The sequence below is a fragment of the Elgaria multicarinata genome, chromosome 7 (assembly GCF_023053635.1).
Source record: "Elgaria multicarinata webbii isolate HBS135686 ecotype San Diego chromosome 7, rElgMul1.1.pri, whole genome shotgun sequence".
Lineage (NCBI taxonomy): Eukaryota > Metazoa > Chordata > Lepidosauria > Squamata > Anguidae > Elgaria > Elgaria multicarinata.
The window spans coordinates 82,041,813-82,069,656 of NC_086177.1; the positions used below are offsets into that span (position 1 = coordinate 82,041,813).

The following is a 27,844-nucleotide window of genomic DNA, read 5'->3' on the forward strand; positions in this document are numbered from 1 at the left end:
TTTCAGCCTGGTATAAATTAGTCCTAGTTTATGTTGTGATCTACCAAGCTGAATACAGACTACCAGCCGTATAGGGTGGCTCAACAGGGGTTCAAGAATCCACATTTTGCTGCCTCCCTAGGAGTGTAAAAGCAGGGGCAAGCCACAATGCAGAACTGGCTGGGCTTGATTTCAGCTTGATTTTCTATAAGCTATGCAGCCTTGTCTTATGACAACACAATACAGAATTCATTAAGTTGAGGCTTTACGTGTACCTTTTGAAAATGCTCACATAAGGTTAAAAAAAGGTGTCCTAAAGAAGATGATGAGTAGCACTAATGAGATGAGTAGAACTTATAGTAGATGAGTAGAGCTATAGTAGATGCGTAGACCTAATTATAGTAGATGAGGAGAGCTAATAATTTAATTCTGTATGAATCATATAGAAAGTAAAACACTAGATCTTTCTTCATTGCCCATGTCTTATTGTTAAAATAGAATAAATCACTGAAGTTTTAAAATATTTCTTCAGATGTATTTTACCCATTTCCTAACAGATTACAAATGCTGAGGTGTAACAAGGTTTTACTGTATGGATTGCATTATAAAATGGCAAATGTCCACTTTTCCTAAAGTCAATTGCTAGCACTCAACAAGCTGTATGCTTAATTAACTCATAAACTCATTCTTATTCTAGGCATGCATGTGTGTGATGCGAATCCCATTGATGCAATATACAAGATCCTCCACATTTTAAGATTATTCACCAAATCCATGCCTATATAGTGGGCCATTAATCTTGTAATGGACAATACACCTGTTAATCTTGGCACACAAGCTTCTCTCGGATGCTTTGGGGAAAGCTTGCAAAATGTTTTACTACTGTACTACTATCTATTAGTACTCTAACTCATTAAACTACCTATTGTGAAAGTGTAATGAAGAAAATCACATATAGGCATAAACAGTTTCTTACTAATATTCACATATTTCTTTTCTTTCTTTTTAAAATTCAGGTCATTTTTTAAAGAAGTTAAAGAACAAGAAGAGTATAGAAGTGTGAAATTCCATTTTCAGATGCACAAACCACATTCTCCACATGCCACGTATATCCTCACTGACCCTGTTCAGACAACACGCTGAGCCATGGTGGTTAAGGATTTTGAGCTAAACATTATGACTTATTTATTCATTTATTCACCCAGTGTGTACACTAAGCCATTATTAAGATTTAGAGGAAGGTATACTTCTTTATATACACTTTAGCTGACAACAGTTCCAGATCACTCCATATTGAAGAAAAGCAAAGAAGATTACATCTTGTCATTTCCTATGCTAAGCACATTATTTCTCTGAAATCATGCTACTACTTCTAATTATATATAGTTGCTGAACCTTAAAGAATGCATATGCATTGCTATCTATGAATGGATGTTTATGGATTTATTAGATTTTCCTCCACAGCTTCGCCAGAAAGACCCGGGTGTGAGTGTGGTGGCTGCTGCATCATATAACTTTTGTGAACCACCCAGGCTGTGGTTTGGTATATAAATGTAATAAATAAATAAATAAATAAATATAAATAAAGAATCAATGCAGCGCTGCCACATATTCACCCTGGGGCTTTCTGTATGTTTAGACAGCCCTTCTCATCCTAACCCACTTCTAAGATTTGTTGTGAGGATAAAATGGCAGGATGTGTGGGTCATGCATGCTGCTGTCGAGGAAAGGCAGGATTTAACCACAACATTATAAAACATAATAAATACAATGGATCTCTAAATCTTAAAAGGATCTAGTATCTGTCATCATGACTATCATTCTTATGCATTATAAAAGCTTTAAATGAATTACACTTACATACACACATAAACACTTATGAAAACGTTTCGTCAGCAGCTTACCATTTTTAATCAATCTAAATTCCACTTTGGCATAGACCTGAAGGCATCTGAGTGCCAACGACCTCATGAGCATATTTAAGTTATTGCCACATTAGCCCTTTCTCACAATTTACCCAGAAAAGTTGCCAAGGAGGTAAAACAGTGTTGTTGTTGTTTTTAAAAAGGGTTTATAGGCAGGCAAGAGGTTAATTTGATACTGAAAGCTTCAAAGAACACTCTATATAATCATGGAACATTTGAATCCAAGAAAATCATTTGTTACTTTTGCAGTACATTAGCATTTTCTCCCAAGACACACAAATCAATATTTTGAGGCAACATACCAACATCTTGTCTTTGACAAGTAATCTAGGTGATAGAATTGCTTTTTAAAAAATTAGAAACGCTAAGCGCTTGCCAACGAAAGGGTCACAGATTTGCTTTCATTACCTGTAAGTGATATGTTTGTGTTGCCACTTCTGTCCTGTTAATGCATATCGCTTTCGACGAATATTAAATCTGGAGTTGCCCCTCGTCTGATCAGGCACACCACAACGAGGCTTCTTCATCCAGCTTTAGAGAAATGAAGTAAACAAACAAATCAGTAGCATACAATGGCAAGAATGTAATATTGCTGACAAATGCTGTGCCATCTAATTAACAGCCAGGTAGTCACACAGTTCTTCTGTTCCTCTTTACAAGGCAGGACTTTTTCATTTCTGCCCAGAGGCCCTGGATCACATAAATAGCAAGTGCCAGTAGAATACCCAGATGAGGAGGTAGGAAGGGGTGGACGACCAGATTGATTGGTAGGGCTGCCACCATTTCATAAATTTTATGGGCTCATATTTCATGAGCTCTGTGCAAAGTAAGTAGGAAACCTGTAGTGAGTGGAGATCATCAATACGTTTTGTGAAGGAAGAACTAGGTTCCTGAGCAAAGTTCAATTAGGCCTTCCTTCAGTTTCAAAAATAATGTGTTTGAGAGGAGAAGGAACTGAAGAGAACAGCGTTAAAAAACAAAACCTACTAGAAATAGTTGTTCTGTGGTACAAAGGAAACTGTCACATACGGAGTTAGACCATTAGATAATTTAGCTCAGTTTTGACTATACTGACTGGCAGAGGCTATCCGATCTTTCGGAAATTGATCTTTTTTGTCAGCCCTATCTGGAGATGCTAGAGATTGAATCTGGGAACTTCTGCATGCAAAGTACATGATCTACCACTGAGCTATGGTCTTTTTCTAATTAATACTACAAAAATATAATGCACATTGGAAGGATAAAGGAATGCCCTTTCTTATTTTAAAAAAATCCCATTTTATTGCTGTTCTACGGGATGGCTCTGCCCAGCATTCCAAATCACATGCCGCCTGGTTTAGCTTGCTGAATTTCTAAAATGGCATATACGCTGTTTGTCACAGACTGCCCCCTCCCCGCCTTTTGATTGCCAATGCATAGGAGCACATTGATTGAAATGCCATGTCCACAGCACAAATATGGATCTTCTTATAACCCTCCATTCCTTTTTGGCAATCCTTTTTGCACAGTGTTATCATCAGTTAACCTATGCAATCATGTGCATTGACAACATGTAAGGCAGAAAGGAGGGAATCTAAACTGAAAATTTCAGTAAATGTGCAGCAGCCAGCCTGGCTTTGAAAAAAAAAAAAATAATAATTTGAAAGATCAGGTAATTCCAGAATCTGGGGGAGATATTCAGATAGGGATAATTGCATAAGCATCCCTAATGTACTGTTATCCCCACTCTGAATTTAGAAATCGTGAGTAAGATAATAAAGAGCTAGACATTAGTGTCCTATTTACCAATTTAATTATATTACAATGGTCCCTACCATTACTAGCGACCACCATTATTTGTGATAAGAATAAGGCCCAATGATGTTTCCAATTTTGAGTCACTGAAACAGTGAATGGCAGGGTTGTCCATATTTTGCCAGGCTAAAAGGTGGCAACCGTAATTCTAGGAAACTGCTTCCACTTTCCAGCATTCACAAGTGACTGCAGGGTTATTCGCATACAGATAAACCACCACTGATTTAATAAGTCTAATTTCACACTTTGGATTTGATCCTATTATTATTATTATAATTATTATTATTATAGCACCATCAGTGTTCATGGTGCTGTACAGATATACAGTTAGAACATAGAGCCAATTTCTGTTAGCTGATACATGCCAAAGGTTGTGCAGGGCTTTGGCCTTTGTATGTAGGTGCCTCTCCCTTTTTCAAGCCATTTTGTTTGAACAAGTTTCATTTCATTACCCCTGAAGTCCAAAAACACTATGAGATAACTGAGCTTCTCATTAGTTTCTTTCTACCGACAGAAACATCCCCAATTAACTTATTAATGTGCAATTTCTGTGGGAAAGACCTGAGTGATCTTCTCTATACACGATTGCACTATTCACATACAGTGTGCCTCTGGAGAGTATGGTCACATCAGGATGAAGTGGCTGCCATGCTGCAGGACACACTTCTGAAGTGGAGTTGATCATAACTGGATTAAAGCCACTGGGTAGGGAGGACAATTGTTGAAGAGCTGGGAAAAGATTCAGTGAATACTGGACGAGTTCTGATTTAACTTGCAGGATCTGTTACTTTATTTATTACCTTTATAGCCCACCTTTCCTGCAAGGAGCCCAAGGCAGCATACATGATCCAACTGATTCAGAGAATTTCAGTAGTATTGCGGTTTTATTTTATTTTGTGTTTTTTTTAAAAATAATAATATTATGTTTATATCCTGGTCTTTTTGCTCTTGCAAGGAATGCAAGGCAGCTCACATTGTCCTAATCCTTTTCATCTTGCTCTCACCAAAACCGTGTGAGGTAGGTTAGGCTGAGAATCAATAGCAGGCCTAAAGTCACCTAGTGAGCTTCAAAGCTGAGTCCCAGTCCAACACTCTAACCATTACACCACATTAGACCAGATTTCAGTCAACAGGTGTTTCTGGGTGTTCTTGTCTTTGTTGCTCTATTGTCATGTGGAAAGGCTTACTTGCTTGATCTATCTGTATTTGATTCTGGTGTGAATGACCAGAAAGCTGTAAAATGTTGGTATGGAAACTGGTCCTCCATTTGTGGCATAACCTGATCTGGATGAACAAACCTTTTAGGTGTGGTTTAAATACAAAGGACCTAATGAGAGAAAATCAGGTGTCACTGTTTTTTGTTTTTTAGCAAAATAATGTTCTTCCAATTATTTTAAATTACAAACATTATCCTGCTTAATCCTTATGTTATAGATTGTAAGCCTATGCGGCAGAGTCTTGCTATTTACTGTTTTACTCTGTACAGCACCATGTACATTGATGGTGCTATATAAATAAATAATAATAATAATAAGGTGTTATTGGGGGCAGCGGGAGGGTCACAGCATTAATTGAACCTACAATAATTAGAAAGAGTCAGACTAGCTTATGAGATAAACTTTTAGTCAGATGTTTACATTTAAATATCCTCTTCAAATAATATGAATCAATGGACCCATCTGACGATTCATGTTCCCAGGCTACAACGCAGAGAATTACAAAACAAGCTACAAACATCCAATGGGTGCTTTGAGTCCCTCACCCCACCCACAAAAAAAGAACACAATTAAAATTAAGAAGCAAACAAACAGCAGCCCATCATGCTACAATGCAGACCACAAAAAAAAGCAAAAGATAGCGTGCTTATCAAAGAAAGCATGTCATAAGCCCAGCTGGTAATATACAACTTCTTGTGTGTGGACAAGCCCCTGAATATACATGAATGAGCTCTCAGGATTGTGGCCCATAGTATTATGAAGCTGACACAATACTTTTGAGCTCTGAATAGGTATCCAAAATACAGAGGAGACTATCTTTTCTCTTGTCCAACAGAAGCTTTGAGCTCAATACAAGGGAGAGAGATAAAGAAAAGTCTTTTGGAGTTGTCACAATGGAAACCGTGTATGCTTACTGTGATAAGAGCAGGCTTCCAATTTAAAATGAATGTTCCAAAGAAACCATTCATGTGCTAAAGAAAACAGATCCTTTCTTCAACAAACAATTGATAGCAGATTTACAGTAATAGCAATGCAAGGGTTCAATCAAATTCCGGAAATATTAGGTGTGCATTCTAATTGTTCACTCCACAAACAGACAATCTCATGGAGTAAGTTTACTAAATATTTAAATGAAGCACGGAGCTTCTTCTTTGACACTTCTTACAAACATTTATTTTATTTGCAATGTCCCATATACTTGAAAGAACAAAAGAAAAAAGGATAGTGTCTTCTTGCAGGTTTGAAGGAAAACCAACTCCTTTCAAATCAAACAGGAGTGCCTTCCCCACCCAAGCAAGCAGCCCCCATCTCAGGAGTAGAAGAGTCCTATGCAAGAAAAGGACCACAATTCAGTAATGATAGAACACATGCTTTGAATGCACAAAGTCCAAGGTTCATTCCCAGAGCACCAATCAAAAAAGGCTCTCAGCAAGCAGGGCTAGGAGAGGCCCTTACCTGAGGCCTTGGAAAACCACTGCCAATCAAGAATAGCTAGTCCTGGGGTAGATGGACCAATGGTCTGAGACTTCCTATTTTCAGAATGAAGCCATGCCCATGAAGTAATGACTTCATAGGGTGGACCCTAAGTGCATAGAAATACAACAGCCCTATCATATGGAATGGACTATTAAGAGACTGGCAATGAATTTAAACAGGCCTTGCAACTTCTCAACAGAAGGCTTATGTTTGGATAGGTACAAGGAGTGTAATATGAGCAATTGCCTTATGGTGATTCCCCCACCCCGGTGCTGTACATGAACAATTCAAGTACATAAAAGAGGTCATGGCCTTGTGATATTTAGTCTATTGTGTAACCACTTCTAGCTCCAACTTTGGCTTGACGGTTATCTCTATAATGCTGCATAAGCACATCTGTCAAAACCTAGAAGCCATCCTTTTGGCACCTAAAGCTCTGAGTAAGAAGCGAATTAATGAACTGGCTTTAACTGACCTTTTAAATCCACTAATTTAAATCCTCATATATATTTAGATGTCCAATTCTAAGCAAAAGCAATTTGAACATTTTGAAGGTGCAGAAACACACTGTTACAAAAATGGAATTATTTTTATATGTTAACTACAGGTCACATCCACTGAAACTAGACATTTGCGATCACTGAAGAATATATAGCTCAGATGAGACAGAATTGGCGCTTTTTCTTGCAGTCTCTATATAATCTTAAACCTTTCCCTCTGCTTGCACAAATATGACTCTGATTTGCAGCTAGTTAAAAAAAGAGAGGCACGAGTTACGAGTTATCTTTAAAACCAAACATACATAACCACAATCTGCCAGGAGCTTGAGCAAATGTTAGGATAGCATGCAATTTCCATGCATTTAAACTATACATATATTACACTGAGAAGCAGCACTCAAAACACATTAAAGTAATCAAATAACAAAAGACAGATGCTCTCACCTTAAGGTGATATCACTACATCAAACGATAGAAGCAAGGGATAAAGCAAAAACAGAACTATTATCCTGTGTTAGAAATCCTCTACACACAAATATTACACATGAAAAACCTGTCACTGGAACACAGTAAGAAATCCTTCCAAAATGTTGTAGGTGTGCATTTTAAAGTAATTTTTAAGTAATTATCTGATTGGTTGATTGATTAATTTAGAATATTTATAGGATGCCTTTCAGGCAGCATACAACATTCAGACTCATTCAACCAATGTTTAGGCTCAGTGCAGATGTAATAAAGAGGAGCTGAGGCTGGTGGCTCCAATGTCAATGGCACGGTGAATCCACTCCGGGTTTCAGCCAGAACTCTAAAGAAGATATCCAAGATGCTTTTGCACCTGCAACCGTCTTCCCCAGCCACCCTCTCCCAACTGCAGAGTGCATTTATTTATAAAACCTTTATAGAACCTTTTCCTCCTTTTCGCCTTCAAAAAGCAGTTAAAAACATTAAAAACAACAACTGCATTATAAAACCCAGAAAGCATTAAAACAAGCCACAGGCAGGTTGCAATGAAAGTCAATGAAAAGCCTAGCAAAATAAGAAGGATCTGCATTTGTGTTAAATACACCGGATATGCAAACAGCACCTTAATCCTCATGTGTGTAAGGTCCTTAATGTGAACTCCAGCATATTAAAACTAAAGCTGTGTAATGTATTTCCCATCCTCCCGTTTGGCAGAGTGAAGAAGCCACCTGACATGGCAGTTGCTGAGAGATGGAGAAAGGTGTCAGGACAGAGCCATGTGTGCCATGGGACCTGCCTTGCCACCGCCACCCACCCTCACACAGCTAGCCTGCCTCTCCAGGCGTTGTGAGGAACATTGTCCTGTTGCCAGAGTTGAAGTAAGATAAAATTGCTAGTTTGGTTGGCTTTTCCATATGGAACTGGTGGAGGAATCATCTCGTCCTTTTACTCAAGCAGCAAGATGTCTTGAACAAGTCCTGATCTCACTTTAACTGTGGTGACACTGGAAATAACATTAACTGTGGTGAAGGCCCAAACTAAAGGTTTCCCTACGCTGATGTTAAGTGTCTGCAGCCCCAATTCAGATTGGGACCATGGCAATCAAGGCGGGGAGTGTTAAATATTCCCCCCCCCCAATCATTTCCCCCCAGAAATTCCACCTCCCATGAGGGGAGGCTAAAAATGATTCCAATGGACAATTTTCCCTATTTTTAACCGTCTCCCCTCATGAGAAGGGTGAAATTTGAGGGGGGAAATGAGTGTGTGTGTGGGGGGGGGGAAGGTTTAACACCCTCTGACTGCCATGGTCCTGATCCAAATCACGGCCAATCACACTTACACAACTTATCCTATCACACAGAGTTAAACTACGCCTAACTACTAGAATGTTTGTTTGGCCTAATTTGACTAAGCAAGGGTTAACTAAAACTGGAAACCCAGGTTTTAACTTTTCTTCCAGTCCACATACAGTACGAAACTTCATTAGGCTTAAGTGCTATTAAAGCTTCTGCCAATCCTTCCCGGTAAAGGCAAGAAGCAGGGAGAGCAATTCAATGATCCCATGGGCGAGTCCCAATTTCCTAACTTCCGTTAAGTGAGCAACCTATGTTACATCTGCATTAAGTCACAAAGAGCGCAATCCTATGAACTCAGAGGCTTATGGCCATCCAATGCAGAGCGAGAGATGCAGCGGAGGCAATCTTTGCTTCTATGTTCCTCCCACTCTGCATTTCAGCTAGACAGGCTTTTTCACCCCTCTAGCTTATCCATAAGGAAGGGAGTAGGCTGGAATATTCCTCATAAGCGGGCCTCCTGTTTCTCCTCCCCTCCCATGGGAACACCCCTTTACCTTCCCTCCAAGGTCACATTTGCAACTTTGGAGAGGCACTCGACATGCTTCTTTCCAGACCAGCTGCAAGGGGAAAGGGAAGCTTGGATTCCTGGGTCCGAGGTCGGAGCACTGACCTCAGATCCAGGAATCCAAACTATCCTATGTCCCCCACAGACACTGTTTAGGCGCCATACAATTGTTTTCCCTGTGTAGAATGGAAACATGAAACTGGGATGTTTCTGACCATATTGGTCTCTTCTAGTATGCATGGCCAAAAAGACTGGTATGCACTGTTCAGTCTGCCCAGTTAACAGCCAATGTGTGCCACAGGGCACACAAAGGGAATTCACTTTTCTCTAGCATCATTCCTGTCTTCTGAGTCATATGTTTCAATACCTAAATGGGAGAGCAGAAAGCTGCTGCCTGGACAAGACTTCTTCGAACTAAATCAGTGACAATCTGTGTTGAACAATAACATTTGCTCCCTTAGATAATACATATACTAGCTGTAAATAATCCAAATGGCCCATTTTCAACCCTGTGCTTCAAAGCCTGGGTTTAAAAGAGCTCCCAGACTTTGTCAAGCTTTTGACAAAGTTTTGATTTGTTGGGAAGAGAATACTGTTCTTATTGTAAAGGGTTTTGTGCTCAAGAGAAGGATTTAGTGTAGAAGACAGAATCCACAGGTAGGCAATCAATATTCAAGTGTCATTCAATATGCTTTCATATTACTAGAACTATTTCTAATCCAAGCAACTTTTTAAAATCAACTTCAGTTATCCTTAAGAGTAAAGAATGGTTGTCTCTTGCAAGCTTCCTGTGTGTTTGCTTGTCATTCAATTGCACTGGTCGAAGCATCATCCATCAAATTGTACCAGACATTCACTACTGTTTGTTTTAAGCAAGAGTAAAGGCTTTTCATTGTTCTTAGGAGAATTCTTTTTTCGTATGCATGTATTGCCAACATAATACTCTTTTCTTACCTTACTGGAAATATTTGGAATAATGTTTTGGTGCTATTCTAAATATTTCAGAATCCTCACAGAGAATTTGGGATTAGTACAGGGAGACCTTTCTTTTTCATGCCGATTAGCCATAGTACTTTAAATTTTCCATAATGTCTGACCAAATGCGAAAGTGAAAGACCCTCATCCCTAAAATGCCCAATACACTGATGGCTTTGTCCTGAGTTTGTAATTGTAGATATAAGGTTACAAAGGTGGTTAATAACCTTTCATGATCTTTTATTATGACATAGCATTATCTAGCTCAGGGGTGGGCTAAGTGGTGTTCCCTGATGTTTTAGACAACAACTGACATAAATCCCAGCTAGCATAGCCAACGGTCAGGGACTATGAGAGTTTTAATCCAAAACACTTGGAGGGCACCAGGCTGGTACAGTACCTAACATTGATATTAGCGCACTGCATAACCAAGAAAAACAGTTCTTTACAAAACCCACATAAACAAATTCAGAATCCATAGTTAGGCAATACCTTGGATTTTGGATTTCCCCACCCTCCTGGATTTTGCATTTTCACTCAGAGCAGCACAGCTATCTTCATTCTTTATGTTCTTTAAATTTCTCTCTTTCTCCCTCCCATCCCTTTCTTACACACAGCCAGATCCTAAAACCACATCAGCAGAAAAAGCGCTTAGGAAGACTGAAGCATAGCAAATGCTACAACAGCCAAATATGTGCTGTTTTCACATATAGAAGCAAAACTATTTAAAATTGAATGTTAAACCCCAGTTCAAAGCAGTCTTCCTTTCACAGTCTGTGAAATTGTTATAGTCATAGAATCATAGAATAGTAGAGTTGGAAAGGGCCTATAAGGCCATCGAGTCCAACCCCCTGCTCAATGCAGGAATCCACCTTAAAGCATCCCTGACAGATGGTTGTCCAGCTGCATCTTGAATGCCTCTAGTGTGGGAAAGCCCACAGCCTCCCTAGGTAGCTAATTACCATGGAGAGGGCAATTTCCAAGAGGGTAGTTGCAGCTGGGGAAAGAAGAGTAAATTCTTCCCTTTCCACATGATTTAACACCTTCTCCAAGAAGTCTTCCCTTGCACATTGAGTTCATCACAAGGTTTTTCCATTTGTTTGGGATGATCTGGGTCATGGTGCAAATTAATTGAGGAACTGAATTGGTCTGTGATTATTTGGAAGAGAAATTAATAGTCCAGCATTGCCTCCTGTGAAATTTAAATAGATCCAAGTCATTCCTTCTAAATGTGCATATCCATCAGTGTATTCAGATTTTATGCAGATAGGTGTTCCTTTTGCAAAAATATTCTCCGCTGCAAATGTTCCAATAATTTTAAAAAGCCGTTAAAAAGGGATACAAAAACATAGGCTGAAGAAGAATAAAGAAAAATTAAGAAAGCCCCACAGATAGGGCAGGATTAGATCTAAGTATGAAAAATGCTGGATTGCTAAATTAAAGTTTTGCTTCCTTTCAGGTTCCCCTGCATTGTTCAAATCTATGTCATTTCCCATTTTCAAAGTCCATTGATAAGAATGGATTTACCTCTTTAATTTAGTAGATTTTAATTAGGCACAAAATAAGAGGAATACAGACTTCTCATTACACGACGTCAGACCCCTTGGGATCATGCACAAAGTTCATCTGGCAAAAACATCCCTCAAGTTGGTGGCATCATACACAGAAATTCCAGTGGAGCCTGTCTCTATTAGCCATTTTAGGATGTTTTAAGGATGTTTTAATCATGTATACTATGTTTTTAATCAGTTTTTATGTGTTTTATATTCACCGTTGTTCCCCGCCTCGATCCAAGTGGAGAGGCGGGAAAGAAATTTATTTATTTATTTATTTATTATTTATTACACTTATATACCACTCCCATAGCCAGGGCTCTCTGGGCGGTTTACAGAAATTCTAAAATTGAGGTAAAAACAAGTATACAAAATTTAAAACTCTAAAACACAGAACATACACACATAAAGGATTAAAAACCGATTAAAAACTAAACATGTGGGTAATTAGGATGTGCCGCCATATGTCTGGGCAAAGAGGAAAGTCTTAACCTGGCAAAAAGGAAATTATTATTATTATTATTATTATTAATATTAATAATAATAATAATAATAGTAATAATAATTCAAAAGCTTCCACTACACCTCACCTGCCCCTGATATAAAAACTATAAACACACAGTATGCTGAATCCAGTATGACAAGGATCCAGGCCCTCAAATGCAGATTTGTAGAAAAGCTTTATAAGCATTACATTTCATGAGAAAAAAATAGAGTTAAAAGAAATAGATGTTTACTGGTTAAACATACTGTAGCTTTCTAATAGAGTACAGGTTTACTCCTAGCATTATCAGTACTCTAGCCAAGGCATAATTGATAATATCTTATGGTTATCTTCCTAACTGAGGCACACATTTTTAAAATTAATATTGCCTTGATAAAAATGCATACCAGATGGTTGTAAAATGTTTTCACTACTCTCTTTTCATTTGTTACAATTTCTTAGGTTTCCACACATTAAATCAAGCTGAAAAGCTTGGAGACAACTGATCAAATTGTATGACATTGTTTTGTTTAGGGGGCTTGAAGGACGCAGGTATATACAATTCCATAAGGACTAGAAATGATGAAATGTTAAAGCAGGTGTAGGCAACAAGCAGCCTGCAGACTCCATGCACTCCCCACCCCCGGCCTTTACGGCACCCCCATCCTGCCCTGTGCCCCTGCTGCCAAAATTGAGGGGGGAAGCCTCCTTTTAAAAACATCAGTTTGCAGTTTGCCACAAACTTTCAGTGGTGTGGCAGCCAAATGGGGCTACTCTAAAGAAAAACAGCTCCCTTTTCCCACTGCTGCAGTGTCACTGAATTTCAGCAGCATATTCGGTGGCACACCAAGGAAAGGGGTACAGCTCCTGGTGGGATCTGGGGATTAATGCAGCTCCCCAACTTCTGGAAGTAGCCCACCTCTGAGTCAGCCTTGTTACTGGAGCTCCAGTTTCAGTTTAAAGGTAGCTGACACTATTCCTCTAATCTTAAAGGAAGCAATTATCACTTCTAGGGGCCACACAACCAGCCCAGATCTGGCAGATTTTATTAGCCAGGAAAGGCAAGGATCCAAAGAGCAAGTTCTGCTGGGATGCCAAAGCCTCTCAGCAACTCCAATAACCGCATGACTGTGAAGTTGATGCCCACCTCTCTCAAAGTAGCTTGTTCACTTCCTCAGGTCGTAAAAGCTGAAAGTCTCCAGCACAACATGATCAGCAAGAGTTCTGGCTGAATCCATGTCTGACAAAAATGTGGCATTCAAAATGCAAATTGTGTTTCGCTCCCTAATGTTTTAGTGTTAAAACGTTAAAAATGCAATTAAGATGTACATATAAAATACCCACATGTTATCAGAAAGTGATTCAGAGCAGAAAAGAGGAGAAATGAAAAGAAGGAATTATTATTATTATCATCATCATTATTATTTATTACATTTCTATACTGCCCCACAGCCGAAGCTCTCTGGGCGGTTTACAAAAAATTAAAACATTAAAAATAGTATATAAAATTTTAAACCATAAAAACATATAACAGGCAGAATATACAAAGACATCTTAGAAAGCATCCTGTGATTCATTAAAGTAAAATAGTTCCATATCCTATTTCAAAACTCAGGAAAAAAGTGCATTTCCTTTCCTTTCCTGTCTCCAAAACGGATTCCCTTTTGTAATTTGTTTGGTGGGAGGGGGCTGTTAAATGATGGTGAGGGCAGGAAATTTTGCTTCTTCTCCAACTCACATAGCAGTTCAGAAAGCACACTCCTGAAACTGCTGATGCCAATCTCGGATTGGAAAAATCATTTCATTCCACTTGCTCATGCATTATTCCACAGAAAACCAATAAAGGCAAGAAGGCCTTGTGGGTGCCCTTAGGGAAGGTGAATGGGTCAGACATCCCTGAACTTTAGGAATTTAGAGAATCCAGCAACAGGCATCACCTTAGTTTTAGAATCAGAATCGATTAGCTGCCCTCTTAGAAGTCTAGATTTCAGCAACATAATTCAGGATTTATTAGGCAGGGTTTAGATTAGAGACAAGGTTTTCAGTTAAGCAAACATGAATGAGCTTTTGACAGCAGAATGCCGTTTCAACCTTCTGTGCACACTGCACAGAATTGAAGGAGTGTTTTTGCGTCATGTCTGGTAGGAGTGACTGATAGAAGCCTGTCATATTCCTCCCACAGGGATCCCTTCCCTGAGGCTATTGGTTTGTGGTGGGTAACAGGGGGGTTATCCTTTCACTTCAAATCTTGCCCCATATACATTTTCAAGCCCCGATCAAGGAAATACTGCTTCTCCTAAAAGACTTTGATGGCTTTCAATACCTCTGCCATCAAATATTTCCAATACTATACCTTTTGTCTCATATTGACTATCTTGAATGATAGATGCCATACTGAACATTGATGAACAAAATAAATTATTATTTATTAATAACACTTTAAAACAGTAGAAAAGATGTATTTGTGAATGTTCAATAAAGCACTGAAGTTATTGTATATTATTATTATTATTATTATTATTATTATTATTAATAATAATAATAATAATAATATTCCTACCCTATTCTCAACTCCTTCCTCAACCTCTAACTCCAAAATAACAAACAACTCGTCCTGGCACTTTCCGACACTAACTAACTCACTAACTACAGACATTCATATTTAAAACACTGTCACCTCATACTCTCCACCAATCAGTCAACAACATTCGATTCACTCTCTCCCCCTCCCCTTAACCCACTTACCGAATTCACTCTATATAATTGACAGTGACAATATTACCATATATATATATTATATGTAAATACATTATGTCACATAACCAGGCATCTCAAAGCCCTCCCCTGAGTTCTCTGGTATGCACAGAGAATTCATGGGAAGGTTGAGTCTCACTTTGCACTTGATTATGGACCCAAATAGTAAGACACTCTCTCATTGCTTCTGAATATCTCCAAAGCCTGCTAGGGAGTGAATAACTCAAGCCTTCCCCTTCCTGGTGAATTCCAGCTGTGTTGGGAGTATAAGTCTTGTAAACCTCAGGAAGCCTGTCTGGGAATGATGTACTTTGTAGTCCAACACACCTGGAGGGCACCAAGAGAGGGAAGGTTGGACTAACCCAGCCCCTCTCAAAAATCCTTTCAGTCTGGTAGAGACTAAGGAGAGAGAGGTTGGTGGAGGCCAGAAATAAGTGCCTACATTTACAAATTCCTCCGCAGTTGTTTCATTTATAGTTTTGTTGTTTGTACAGTGCCTCATAATCACCCTAGTTAATAATGCAGCAAAATTTTACGTATCTCAAACATACCGTATTTTCCGGCGTATAGGACGACTTTTTAACCCAGGAAAATCTTCTCAAAAGTCGGGGGTCGTCTTATACGCCGGGTGTCTAGGGCGGGTGCTGTAACTTCCAAACTTACTGTTTGGGTTCTGAGGGTGTCGGGGGGGGGGGGGGGTTGAGGCAGGCAAAGGGAGCGCGAGCTCCTGAGTTCTGTGTGTGTGTGCGTGTGTGTGTGTGAGAGAGAGAGAGAGAAAGCGAGCGAGCGAGCGAGAGAGCGCGAGGGAGGGAAGGAAGGAGGAGAGCGAGGGGGGGGCGAGCAACTCCTGACGGAGGTCTGTGTTCTGTGTGTGTGTGCGTGTGTGTGTGTGAGAGAGAGAGAAAGCGAGTGAGAGAGCGCGAGGGAGGGAAGGAAGGAGGAGAGCGAGGGAGGGCGAGCAACTCCTGACGGAGGTCTGTGTTCTGTGTGTGTGTGCGCGCGTGTGTGTGTGTGTGTGTGTGTGTGTGTGAGAGAGAGAGAGCGCGAGGGAGGGAAGGAAGGAGGAGAGCGAGGGGGGGCGAGCAACTCCTGACGGAGGTCTGTGTTCTGTGTGTGTGTGCGCGCGTGTGTGTGTGTGTGTGTGTGTGTGTGTGAGAGAGAGAGAGAGAGAGAGAGAGAGAGAGAGAGAGAGAGAGAGAGGGAGGGAAGGAAGGAGGAGAGCGAGGGGGGGCGAGCAACTCCTGACGGAGGTCTATGTTCTGTGTGTGCGCGCGCGCGCATGCGTGTGTGTGAGATCTGAGAGGCAGAGAAGAAGGTAATAGGATTGAAATCAAATCTGATGTTTTTTTAATTTTTATTTGGTGTGCGTTGGAAGAGGAGGAGTCTTATACGGCGAGTATATCCCAAACTCAATATTTTAACTGGAAAAGTTGGGGGTCCTCTTATACGCCCAGTCGTCTTATATGCCGGAAAATACGGTACATTGTTTTGAATACCAAACAGACTTTTCTACATGACCAATATCTTCATTTCCAGTCTGTCTCTATTTGCTAATTCCGACTTTATATTCATTTCAAGACAAACATGATTGGGGTGGGGTGGTTAACGTTGACTTTCAAAAACTTTTTCCATACCTTTCCTTTCTCTTTTCTTATGAAATGGACTCTTACTGTAGTTTACTTGCATCCTATAGTTCTTAGGTTCCCTTATTTTCTGGTAGATGATTAAAAAGAAAAAGCATTCTAGCTCGTATTCAGACTGACAGAACATTTAGAGCTGCTGAGATATTTAGTTAGCTGGAATTTAAAAAGGAAAGAGTGGCCCTACAACATTTACTTACTCGATTGTATTCCTGTCCACTTTTCCTGTCATGTTAATGCCATAGAACTGCTGCATAGCAGCTATCGCAGATTTCATTGTCTCTGCAGTGCGCAACACCGACATTCTGGGGTCAGTTGGTGGAAGATAGCCGTACTTTTGTAACCACACCTACAACGACAAGCAGAATTTGTATTAGAAAGGATTTACAATCTATGATTGCCAAGTAGTCATCCAATTAAGCCTTTAATTCAAATATAAGATATGTAATCCAGAATACATTAAGTTTGCTAAAATCCTGTTGAAATCAAGGAGAGTTAAGAATGCAATTAAGTGCTTATGTTGCAATTATTCCAGTGGGGTGTACATGCTGAGATGGCACAGTGCATTTTTAGATGGTCGGCATAAAAGAAATGTTCTTCTGCAAACCTGACCGATAGGAATGGGTACTGTCCAGAAATACCAATTGGAAGGGAGTGCTACCTGTATTTATAATGCCTGTTGGATGGATTTTTGAGAAAAACATACAATGGTTTAGAACTCAAGCAAACTGTCCTGGCACTCCAAAAATGAAACTAATGACGACTGGTAGTTTATCCAGTTTATAGATCTTTATAGCTTTTAAAATTTTAAACATATGGATATATAAACAGATTATAAAATGTGAAACGTTTTGGTATAAAACATCAGCTTTGGTCACAAACGAGAGTATGCTAAAATTACAGGGAAACACGGGAGTGTTTCCCTGTGTTATAGGTGATCGGTGAAAAGAGCATTCCACCATGTTAAGGCCAAAATTGGGGGTGGGTCATTCTGACGTTCATAAAATGGAAAATGTTTCACCAATCTTTCTGAAACGGAGACCTGCCAGAAAGAAATGCTGGTTTTACATACCCTGCGCGTTTCAAGAAGATTTGTGAAATATCGAGGGCAGGATGGCAGTTCAAAGTACAAAAATGGGGAAAACCTCTCTGGCTCAAAATGGCTTTCTATTTCCGGGTGGCGATGATTTTTTTGCTCACTAAAAGCTCCTAATTGGGACCCTTACCCTTCAAACCAGTAGTGGGATCTTGTCCCCCTGTCCTTCTAGTTGGTGGAATGGGTCTTTTTTCAAAATTCGCTTCCATTGTTTTTTAATGTACATTTCTTTGCCCCATTAAATTGAGTACAGACTCATAACTCCTAAATGGAGCATGCTCAGTAGTGTCGCTCTCCCCCCTCCCTCCTGTCTCAAATAGATTGGAATGTTGGAAATAAGATGGCTGCCTGGCTGAAATAAGATGGCCGCCTGGCTCATTTAGGAGCCATTTCCTTCTGCAGATAAGCCAAGGCCCTGTCTGGGCCCTCTCCTTCCCAACAGTGCTGTGGTGGCCAGGGCGGGAGAGAGAAACTATCTGCCTTGCTTGGAGGGAGGCCCTTCCGTGGCCTCCAAGGAAAAAGAAAACCTAGCTGTCTCAGGTAGGGGTTTGATTGACTTTGTTGTGTGTCTGTGATTGTGAAGAGGGAGGTGTGTATGTGTATGTGTTTGAAGTGCTGGTGCATACTTCTTAAATCAAAGTAAAGAATATTCAATAAACAAAAAACCTATGGTTTACAAAACAACATTAAAAGCTCTACAGTTTTCAACCAAACTCCAAAAAGCAGGGAAATTGGGAGTTAAGGCTCACAGGCCTATAACGCCACATCCTCCCTAAGGAGGCAGAAAGTGCCAGTGAAATTCTCATTCTCCCAAAGCAGATATAAACCATGAGGACAGGATGGAGAATAGGATATGCAGAGGTGACTGTGGGGTTGTGGAAAACTGATGACGAACAACTTAGGGCCACCTACTTCTCTTTTTTTGTTTAGAGCAGTCCTTCCCCAACCTGGTGCCCTCCAAAGGTGTTGGACTACAACTCCCATCATTGCAAGTCAGTATGTCCCATGGTCAGGAAAGCTAGGATAGGGAATGCTGTTCTATATCCTTACCAAATACAGGGGTTGCGCAATATTTTTTTTCTCACATACATCTCGCATAGAGCAGCACGAATGATAACAGAAGGGGCACTATTTGTTGGAAATGTAGAACCAGAGCAAGAGCTAGCACTTTCAGCTTTTGGTAAATACCCTGCCCTTCAAAGAACCAATGTTTTTTCTTAAAATGTGTTCATACAAAATATACTGTTCACTCCCCACAATCCCTCCACAATACATCATCTCATCAGAGTGACAGAGGAACAGAAAAGGATTAGTTTGGGTGTCTTGAACTCCTTTCAGATGAGATTAGTTTGCAATCCTACACCACTTGGGGGGAAGCCCTAGTAAACTCAGTGGCACTGGCTTCTGAGAAGACACGTATAGGATCCAAGTATAAACCATCCTTCTCCAGCCTAGTACTCTCCAGATGTGCTGCGCTGCAACTCCCATGTTATGGTGAGGACAAAAATCATTTTCATCAATAGTTTTTAAAATAATCCTTCCTTACACATGAATCTATTAGGTGGTAGCTCTGCCTTTGATCTCACACTGCTGAACACCTAAGAAAAATCCTCTGCGGTCACAGCATTCGCAGCATTCTTGATCACTGTCCATGCAGACAGAGACTTCTATGAGTTGAATGCCAAAACATCTAGAGAGCTACATTTTGCCTGCCCTTGCCCTAGAACAGCATTCCCCAATCAGTTTTCCAGAACCCCACAGTCACCTCTCCACATGTTTGAGAGTACAAGTCGCAGCATTCCTGTCCATGGGACATACTGACTTGCAATGATGGGAGTTGTAGTCCAACACCTTTGGAGGGCACCAGGTTGGGGAAGGGCTGCTCTAAACCGCCCAGAGAGCTCCAGCTATTGGGCGATATAGAAATGTAATAAATAAATAAATAAACAAAAAAAGAGAAGTAGGTGGCCCTAAGTTGTTCGTCATCAGTTTTCCACAACCCCACAGTCACCTCTGCATATCCTATTCTCCATCCTGTCCTCATGGTTTATATCTGCTTAGGGAGAATGAGAATTTCACTGGCACTTTCTGCCTCCTTAGGGAGGATGTGGCGTTATAGGCCTGTGAGCCTTAACTCCCAATTTCCCTGCTTTTTGGAGTTTGGTTGAAAACTGTAGAGCCTTTAACGTTGTTTTGTAAACTGTAGGTTTTTTGTTTATTGAATACCACTTATAAACTGATCCAGAACCAATCACAAACAGGCCATACCTCAATGAGGGTAACATGGATTATCAATCAATACTTGTATTCAACAGCCAATCAAACCGCATTAGTGAACATCATGGCTTGTTTCATCTCATCCTTTACACAGAAAGAAGTTTTCAGTTTATCAATAAACATTGCCTCCTTAATCTTTCTCCTTTGGAGGCTCTGTTCTACTGCTGGCACAGAGATCTTCACTAACATTGCTCTACCAGTATCTTCCTCCCTCGTATGCCCTGATATCAAAACCCAGTATTCTTGGTCCACTGGTATGTTTAGGGCTCACTGTCAATGGCTATGCTTGTTGGGACCTCTCCTCTAAGTCCCTATCCAATGGAGGAGGAGCATGTCTCATCACTGAGGTCACTTTGAGCACTTAAGGTGACCAGTTTGCATAGCACAGGCTTAATATGATCAAAACATCCATTCTCAGTTAGTCCTGCACTAACAGCAACTTCTGAACAGCCTTCAATGGCAGTCCCATGCATAATGCATTTCAACAGTCTAACCTGGAAGTTAACTGAGGCCAGCTATCTCTGCGCAGATAAGACTACAGCTGGTATGCCAATCTAAGCTGGTAAATGGCACTTCATGGCACAGAAGGAAGGTGCACTTCTAGTGGATCAAGGAACATCCCAAGCTATGAATCTGTCTTTCAGAGGAATAGAACTCCATCTAGCATAGTATGTATGCCACTTCTTTGGGCAAATGAACCAACTGAGTATCATAGAATCATAGAATAGTAGAGCTGGAAGGGGGCTATAAGGCCATCGAGTCCAACCCCCTGCTCAATGGAGGAAACCACCTTAAAGCATACCTGACAGATGGCTGTCCAGCTGCCTCTTGAATGCCTCTAGAGTGGGAGAGCCCACAACTTCCCCAGGTAACTGGTTCCATTCTCATACTGCTCTAACAGTCAGGAAGTTTTTCCTGATGTCCAGCCAGAATCTGGCTTCCTGTAACTTGAGCCCATTAGTCATGTCCTGCACTCTGGGATGATCGAGAAGAGATCTTGACCCTCCTCTGTGTGACAACCTTTTAAGTATTTGAAGAGTTCTATCATGTCTCCCCTCAGTCTTCTCTTCTCCAGGCTAAACATGCCCAGTTCTTTCAGTCTCTCCTCATAGGGCTTTGTTTCCAGACCCCTGATCATCCTGGTTGCCCTCCGCTGAACACGCTCCATTAAGTTTGCAGTGAGCGAACAAAGCAGTCTCAGTGCTAAAATCATGTTTGAACCTCAATTGAAAATGCCCCTATAACTGGGGAACCAATGTGGTGTACTGAGAAAGGAGGAGGCTGTATTTGCAGGCACAAGGTTCATTCATATTTCTTCTTATTTAGCTATGATATGATTGCTCAAACACAGCAATTAAGCAGGCTTGATAATGGACTCTGACTAGTCATCAATCAGATTGACTTTAAGTCGTCCACTGCTTGCTCTCTTGCCATCTTATACTTCAAATCTTCCTAAGACTTCCTAAATGTGTCATTAGGTTGCACCAGTCTGACAACAATAACCTAGGATTTTTTGAACATAAAATAGACACAGCCATTTTAATAACCCAATACATTCTGAAGGCACAAGAATCAATTCTTTTAAATGTATGGGATTATCTTCTGAAATATTTTCAGACACCCACCCACACACACAAAACAAAAACAACACTGGAATAATTAACATTCAAAACTCTGGAATTAGCTGTGCAATTCTTATACAGATTTCAGCATTGTTTGCAGAAGAAAAATAGGAACCACTTTCAGTAAATGTTTGATAAAAACATTGATAGAAAAATAATTTAAATTACTTGGCTCTTTGGTGAGCTTATGAAACCATATTATGCAATTTAGAAAACATGCATACATTAGCAACCTATCTGCCAAAAGCCGTTTTCACTGTTTTGTTATTTAAAAGGGTCTAAGCACATGTCCACTTCCCGCCCATCCAGAACGGCTTGGGTGGGGGGCGGCTTTTGCGGGTGGGAAGGAGCGGAGGAAAGACATTCCACATGCAAGGGCCATGTGACATGGCTGGGGCAGAGCCTATAAAGGCCAGCCCCCACAGAAGCTCGGCCGCTTTCATTTCTGGCTCCCACCCTCCCTCCGTTTAACTAGTATGGGATTAGCCAGTCACCTCCTTTGAAGGGGGGGCTGAGTGGGAATTTTACCTGCCATGAATTCACAATTGTGTACAGCTTTTTTGCCTACTCCATACTGGAATTATGATTAGCGAAGGGTGAGTAAATAGGTGGATGGGATTGACAGGGGTGTGCGGGAATCTGCACGATCTTACAATAGGGGCGGTGAGCCCTCTGGCACTTTGTGGTGTTTGGCATATCCGGAGGTCCTGCTCCTCGGGAGCAGTGCAGCTCTCGTGTCAGGGTATGGTTTGTCTTTGGGGACCTTCCTGTCTCATCTACTTGGAGCTGTGCAGCACTGAATGGCGATGACGCAGGCTGTTCTCCCCACACTTTCAAAGTGTCACATAAGAGAGGGGCCAGGTTTACCAAACTCCTGGCTTTGGGGAGTGGCTCACCCATAATGGCAAGCTAAGTGCCTGAAGAAAGAATCTAATAGATTCCTGTAGGGTAAAGTTTCCTTATTTAAATAAAGAGGCCCTGGTTTATCCCAAGCTCTGGTGTCTGTGTCTTTATTCCATGCTTCTTTCTCCACTCGCAATTGCTTGAGCAATACAAAATGCACTAACAGATGGTGGTGTGTTAGTTTGGAAAGACTTGTGGCAGAGAAGTCCACAGAAATGAAATCAAAAGGTCAAACTGCAAAGATCCTTGAGGAAACAATTATTTAAACTGAACTTGACATTTGGGTTTCCAATCTATTTCATAAAATAACTGTATGTTTACAGTTTACTGTGCTTCATGTCTGCATCTGTAGATTTGAAGCACTGCCCTCAAATTTATTATAAAAAACACAAACAGTTTTCTGTGCTGTAGTGCATCTCTCTTTATAGGCGATCTTTATCTACTAGCTTGCTCTGTTACTAACAGTCCAGTTGTATGCATTTTCATTTGGAACACTTCCAATACTAGTTCCTGGTTTAGAACCCAATGCCACAGAGTTCAATGATATTCAGTGGTGTAAGTGGTAAATTCAGAAGTGCAGGTGTACATTACAAAAGGCCAATAGCTATGTCCCCAAGGCCAGTCCAAAAATTCAGGCAGCTGTGTTGATCATAGAAACAAAACAGTTCTAGCAGTTTTCATCTCCATCCAGGGCAGGTCTGTGTAACTGGTGTTAATTCCTCATTCAAGATCAAGATACCCCAAAGCATTTGTCATTACAACATGGAACAGTATATTGTTGAGAAAATTTCCCACCAGGTACTCTGAGGACTGCAGCTAGTCTCAGAAGGAACAGGGAGTTCTGGAAGAGGGGGCAGATGACAATGACAACAACAACAACAACAATTTATATAGTGGTTTGTTACAAAGCACTGTAGTGGCCACCACAAGGACCATCAGCATGCTCTACCTCAGGAACAACCAGCCAACCCCCTCTATTCAAAGAGAAAGGTTTTCAAACCTTTGTTGAACACCTCTAAACCCTCGGTTAAGTGCAGCCGCAGGGGGAGTGAATTCCACAGTTGAGGGACAAGGTCCTGAAATGTATGATACCAGGACACTGCAATCCATGAGGGTCTGAAACCCATGGATCTGATAGCCCGGCCTGGAACATACCAGTTGATGTCAGCATCCCTGCTAGTCAAAAAGTGCCAACACTGCATCTCTGTGAGCCCTTGTTCCACTACACCACTGATAATACTTGCATTTAAGCCTGGTTTAAGGCACGGGCCCTTAAGGGGTTCATGAGTATACAAGGACCACCTCCAAAATATGACACAGGTATCAATTAGTTCCTACAGCACAGTATTTCGTTTCTGCCATGTTTTATTGTGTGATGTATTTACTACAGACTGCATTTACTGCTCATGTGCACAAGAGAGAGTCTACACTTTTGATTCAGAGCCCACTGCTCAGAGACGGTTGGGCTGGCATTCCAGACACTTTTAAATACACAAGCCTTTTTTAATAATATATTATTTTTAAAAAATCACTGCTATTTTGGTTAATAAAATATTTTGGACACTACCTGATATGCATTTGAATGAAACCTCTTAACTTGGTGTGCAGTGCCATAGCAAAGAAAAACTCCAAATGAGGAAACTGGTTCGCCCAAAATGTACCATTTGATGACACGTTAAGCCTTCTTCAGGTGTTAATTGTGGGAGGGGGGTCACCCCTAGTTCAAGAAGCCACAGAGCCCCACTGCTTGCCCCACTCGACTGGCCTTCTCAGTTCTGCTCCCAATGTCCACATGTCGAGTGTGAAGGGCTGCATTGGGGGAAGCTCACCCACACAGGTCTCCCCTGTGGAGAAATGTGTGGATGTAGGGAGCAAGGCTGGGGGACATGATTGACATCAGGGGTGGGGTGTTTACGTGATTAATGTGTGAGATGGCTTTAGAATATTTTGCTTCTGGGGAAGCACTGAAGAGGATTTTCCAATAAGATATGTAATTCCCCCCTCCTGTACCCATGTTGTTGCTGTACATAACATGGTTTTCGTTGACTGTACGTGTGCAAGCAAGTATGTCTGAGCTCAGAATTGGGGCAGAATAAGGGGTAAACTACAGCCTGCTAGTCCAGGTCCTATCACAGCCATGATCTGACCCTGCTTATAGTACTCCCCAATAAGTGTGGCACACAGGGTGGCAGCCTCAAAAAGACAAATTTGGAAACACAAGTATATATATATATATATTTAAGAGCTTGCAGTTCCACTGGAAATAACCATTTTAAAAATGTTTGAAACTAATTTAAAAATAAAGATAGCATGTTATATCACCATTATCTACAGAAGCAAAAATGGCAGTGTGAACACACATACATCTATTGGTGCTTATGGCTCAGTGCCCACCAACTTCAACTGAAATGGAAAGGAGTGCCAAAGTAAGTGAATGAAACAGAGGCAACCTTTATGCAATGGAAGATTATTGCCTCTCCCTTCCTTTCACACCTTTTCAAAAACTCATAATATCACCACTCTCTCTAACACATAAGTCTGCTATATGTCTAAGTTAAGTTCTGATCCATTCGTTATGGTAAACAGAACTAATGAACGGTTTTATTCATTCATTCATTCAACTCCCCCGCAAAAAAAAACAAAAAAACCCAACCTTGAAAATCCTTCAAGCATTTGCAAAAACATCAGCAGTCCAGAATATCAGCACTTATGCCCGATTTGGTATGAAGCAATAATGTCCACTTCTTTCAAAAGAAAGAGTCCTTCAACCATTATTACAAAGCCTTTTTTTTTTAACTGAATGTCCTGTGTCGTAACAAGGTTGGATTATATTATTACAACTAATTATTTTGGCTTTGAATATGCATTGTAGAGTTCTGCATTCCATTCTTCCCAGCTCATTGATATATACACTTAAGTATGTTAATCGTTTTGATCTATAAACCCTAATTACATGAATTACAGTCCATTGTTTCAATGTTGGTGTACTGCAACACACAGACTCTGCCTTCCAAGCAAACCTAAGTTTTATTTAAACAAAGCCTTTTCACTGAGCTCCCTTAGGCTGTAGCCTCTCTCACCTCAGGCCAGAAGCACTGGGTGTTGTCCTCAATGACTTCCTGGTTCCTCCCAGAAAGCACAACCCACTTAGGCTGAATCCAATGCTTCTTTTATATTGCTACATCTACCTCTTCTGCCACATTCCTTTATGAATGATGTAGTTAACTGGGCTCAGCACCTGAGGGAGTCCTTCGCTCCTGGAATTTCCAGTTTCTTTCCTGTATACTTGTGCAATGGAAAGCAAAGAGAGGCAGATACATGCATGAGTGCAAAGGCCCAATCTAGAAAGATGTTCTAACTGCCAAGCTCCATAGTCAGGCCTCCAAGCTTGCATGTGCACCTCACTCTCTTTCCGTTCCTTTGCATCTCCAGTTAATTTTAATCTGTTCCTAGGAATGTAGGAAGATTCCCTGAGGCAGGGGGAGAATAAGCAGACACAACGTGCCACCATTGCTAGATGATGCTAGATGGTGCCACCGCAGCTGCCACCATCTAGCATCAGTGGTGGTGGCCCCCTCCCTTCTCCTACTGCCACCAGATGGGCGTCTGAGGAAACTTCTCACCCTGAGGGAATGGGAGAAGAAACAAATTAAGCTGAACTCAAAGAAGAAGAGAAACTGTAGAACAGAAGAAAGAAAAGAGGAGCAAACCAGCAAAGAGCAGGCCAATAGATGTGGTACAAGTCTAAATACAATGGGCTCCAGAACCGGTATATTTCCATCCATCCGGGCAACTGAATCAATGGCCTAATCTACACCAAGCAGGATATATTATTATTATTTATTTATTTATATAGCACCATCAATGTACATGGTGCTGTAGCGGTATGAAGGTGGTATATTTTACAGTATATGTAAAAGGGCCCCAACAGTTGTCAGTGCACTTCAATACCGCTATAAAGCAGTAGTGTGGCTCCTGCCTTTTATATACCACATTCATACCACTTTCATAGTGCAATATTCTGCTTGGTGTAGATGAACCCCAAGTTAGAGTCCTTTGTTCTAACTACTAGTATTTCCATGTAGATTCTATGTTGTGTTTTCAGGTCGACAGGGAGGACGAGGAACATCCCCCTTGGCAGCCAGCATGGGAATACAAGCAACTAGCCTCATAGTAGGCTAGTAAAAAAAAGAAAAAGGAAAGGAAAAGTCTTCTGCCAAGCAGAATGGCAGAAGAAGGACAGAGTGATCCATCTCCCCAAAGCCAGCACCCTGTGTTTCTCTGCTGGCTGTGATAGAAGAGACCTTCCTTCCTCTATAGCTAGCACAGAAACCAAGGCACAGAATCTGTCCATCCTTCACCAGACCTCTCAGTCAGTTGCATTACAATCTTGGTTGACTGTAGCCCTATTTAAGTGATCTGCACCTGAATAGGGCAAACACGTGAGAGGAGGGAGTGTTCCAGCCACAGCCCTCTCCTTCTCTACACGTGGAGTGAGACTGTCTGAAGAGCAGAGCCTCGGTTATCCTTTGTGGCTCCCCACACGAGCCACAATGCTGATGGTTCCAGAATTCTGGCTCGCATGTGGAGCCTCCAGAAATGCATAAGGCTCCTCTTCAAGCAGTTGACCTCCACGCTAAGGAAACACCTGAATACGATTTATGATGACCAAGCAAGTTATTAAAAACAAGGGTAATTTATTAAAATCGACTATTTTTTTAAAAAAAAAAGTATTATAAAAATCCTTCTCTTGGTACAAGTGTAACTTTGGTTTATTATGGCCTTACTGTGGGATTCTGTTTGCCTTCAACATTTTAGATATAGTCAAGCATACATTGATTAAACAAACAAACAAAGAATTCTGAAAGTACTCATACCTGCCAAATCACAAGACAGAGTCTTTGTATTCCCACAAGATCAGGGCTTATGCAGCCTGCATAATTACAAAATACTGCTCATTAAAAATGAGGAAATTGTGTTTATTCCTAACAATACTTTAGATTAAGATGCCTCATATTTTAAAATGTGCATCTGTAAGGTTTTTTGTTTTGCTTCCCTCCACAGAGTAGGAACCATTTTATCCCACATTTTAAGCATAAAGCAAAGTTCAAGATGATTGAAGAGTGTGCATGCCCCTGAGCCAAGAGGATTTTATTTATTTATTGCTCCAAGATCTTATCTTGCATACTATTAAGATAATATGCAAAACAATGCAATCTAATACATTTTCAAAACAGCATTTGATGATTAAACATAATAGCCCCCCCTATTCCTCAAGCAACGCCATTAGCATACTAATTGTATGAACATCTTGTTTAAATACTCCA

The 27,844-nt window shown here is 40.7% G+C and overlaps 1 protein-coding gene across 1 annotated transcript in view; it reads right to left on the minus strand.

The window, feature by feature from the left end:
- Positions 1-27,844, minus strand: part of MMP16 (matrix metallopeptidase 16) — a 205,171-nt gene that overhangs the window by 99,466 nt on the left and 77,861 nt on the right. Inside the window, exons 2-3 of the mRNA XM_063130914.1 lie at positions 16,820-16,968; positions 2,313-2,435 (exon numbers count right to left, since the gene is read on the minus strand). Coding sequence (XP_062986984.1) covers positions 2,313-2,435; positions 16,820-16,968 — 272 coding nt within the window. The remainder of the gene's footprint in view (positions 1-2,312; positions 2,436-16,819; positions 16,969-27,844) is intronic.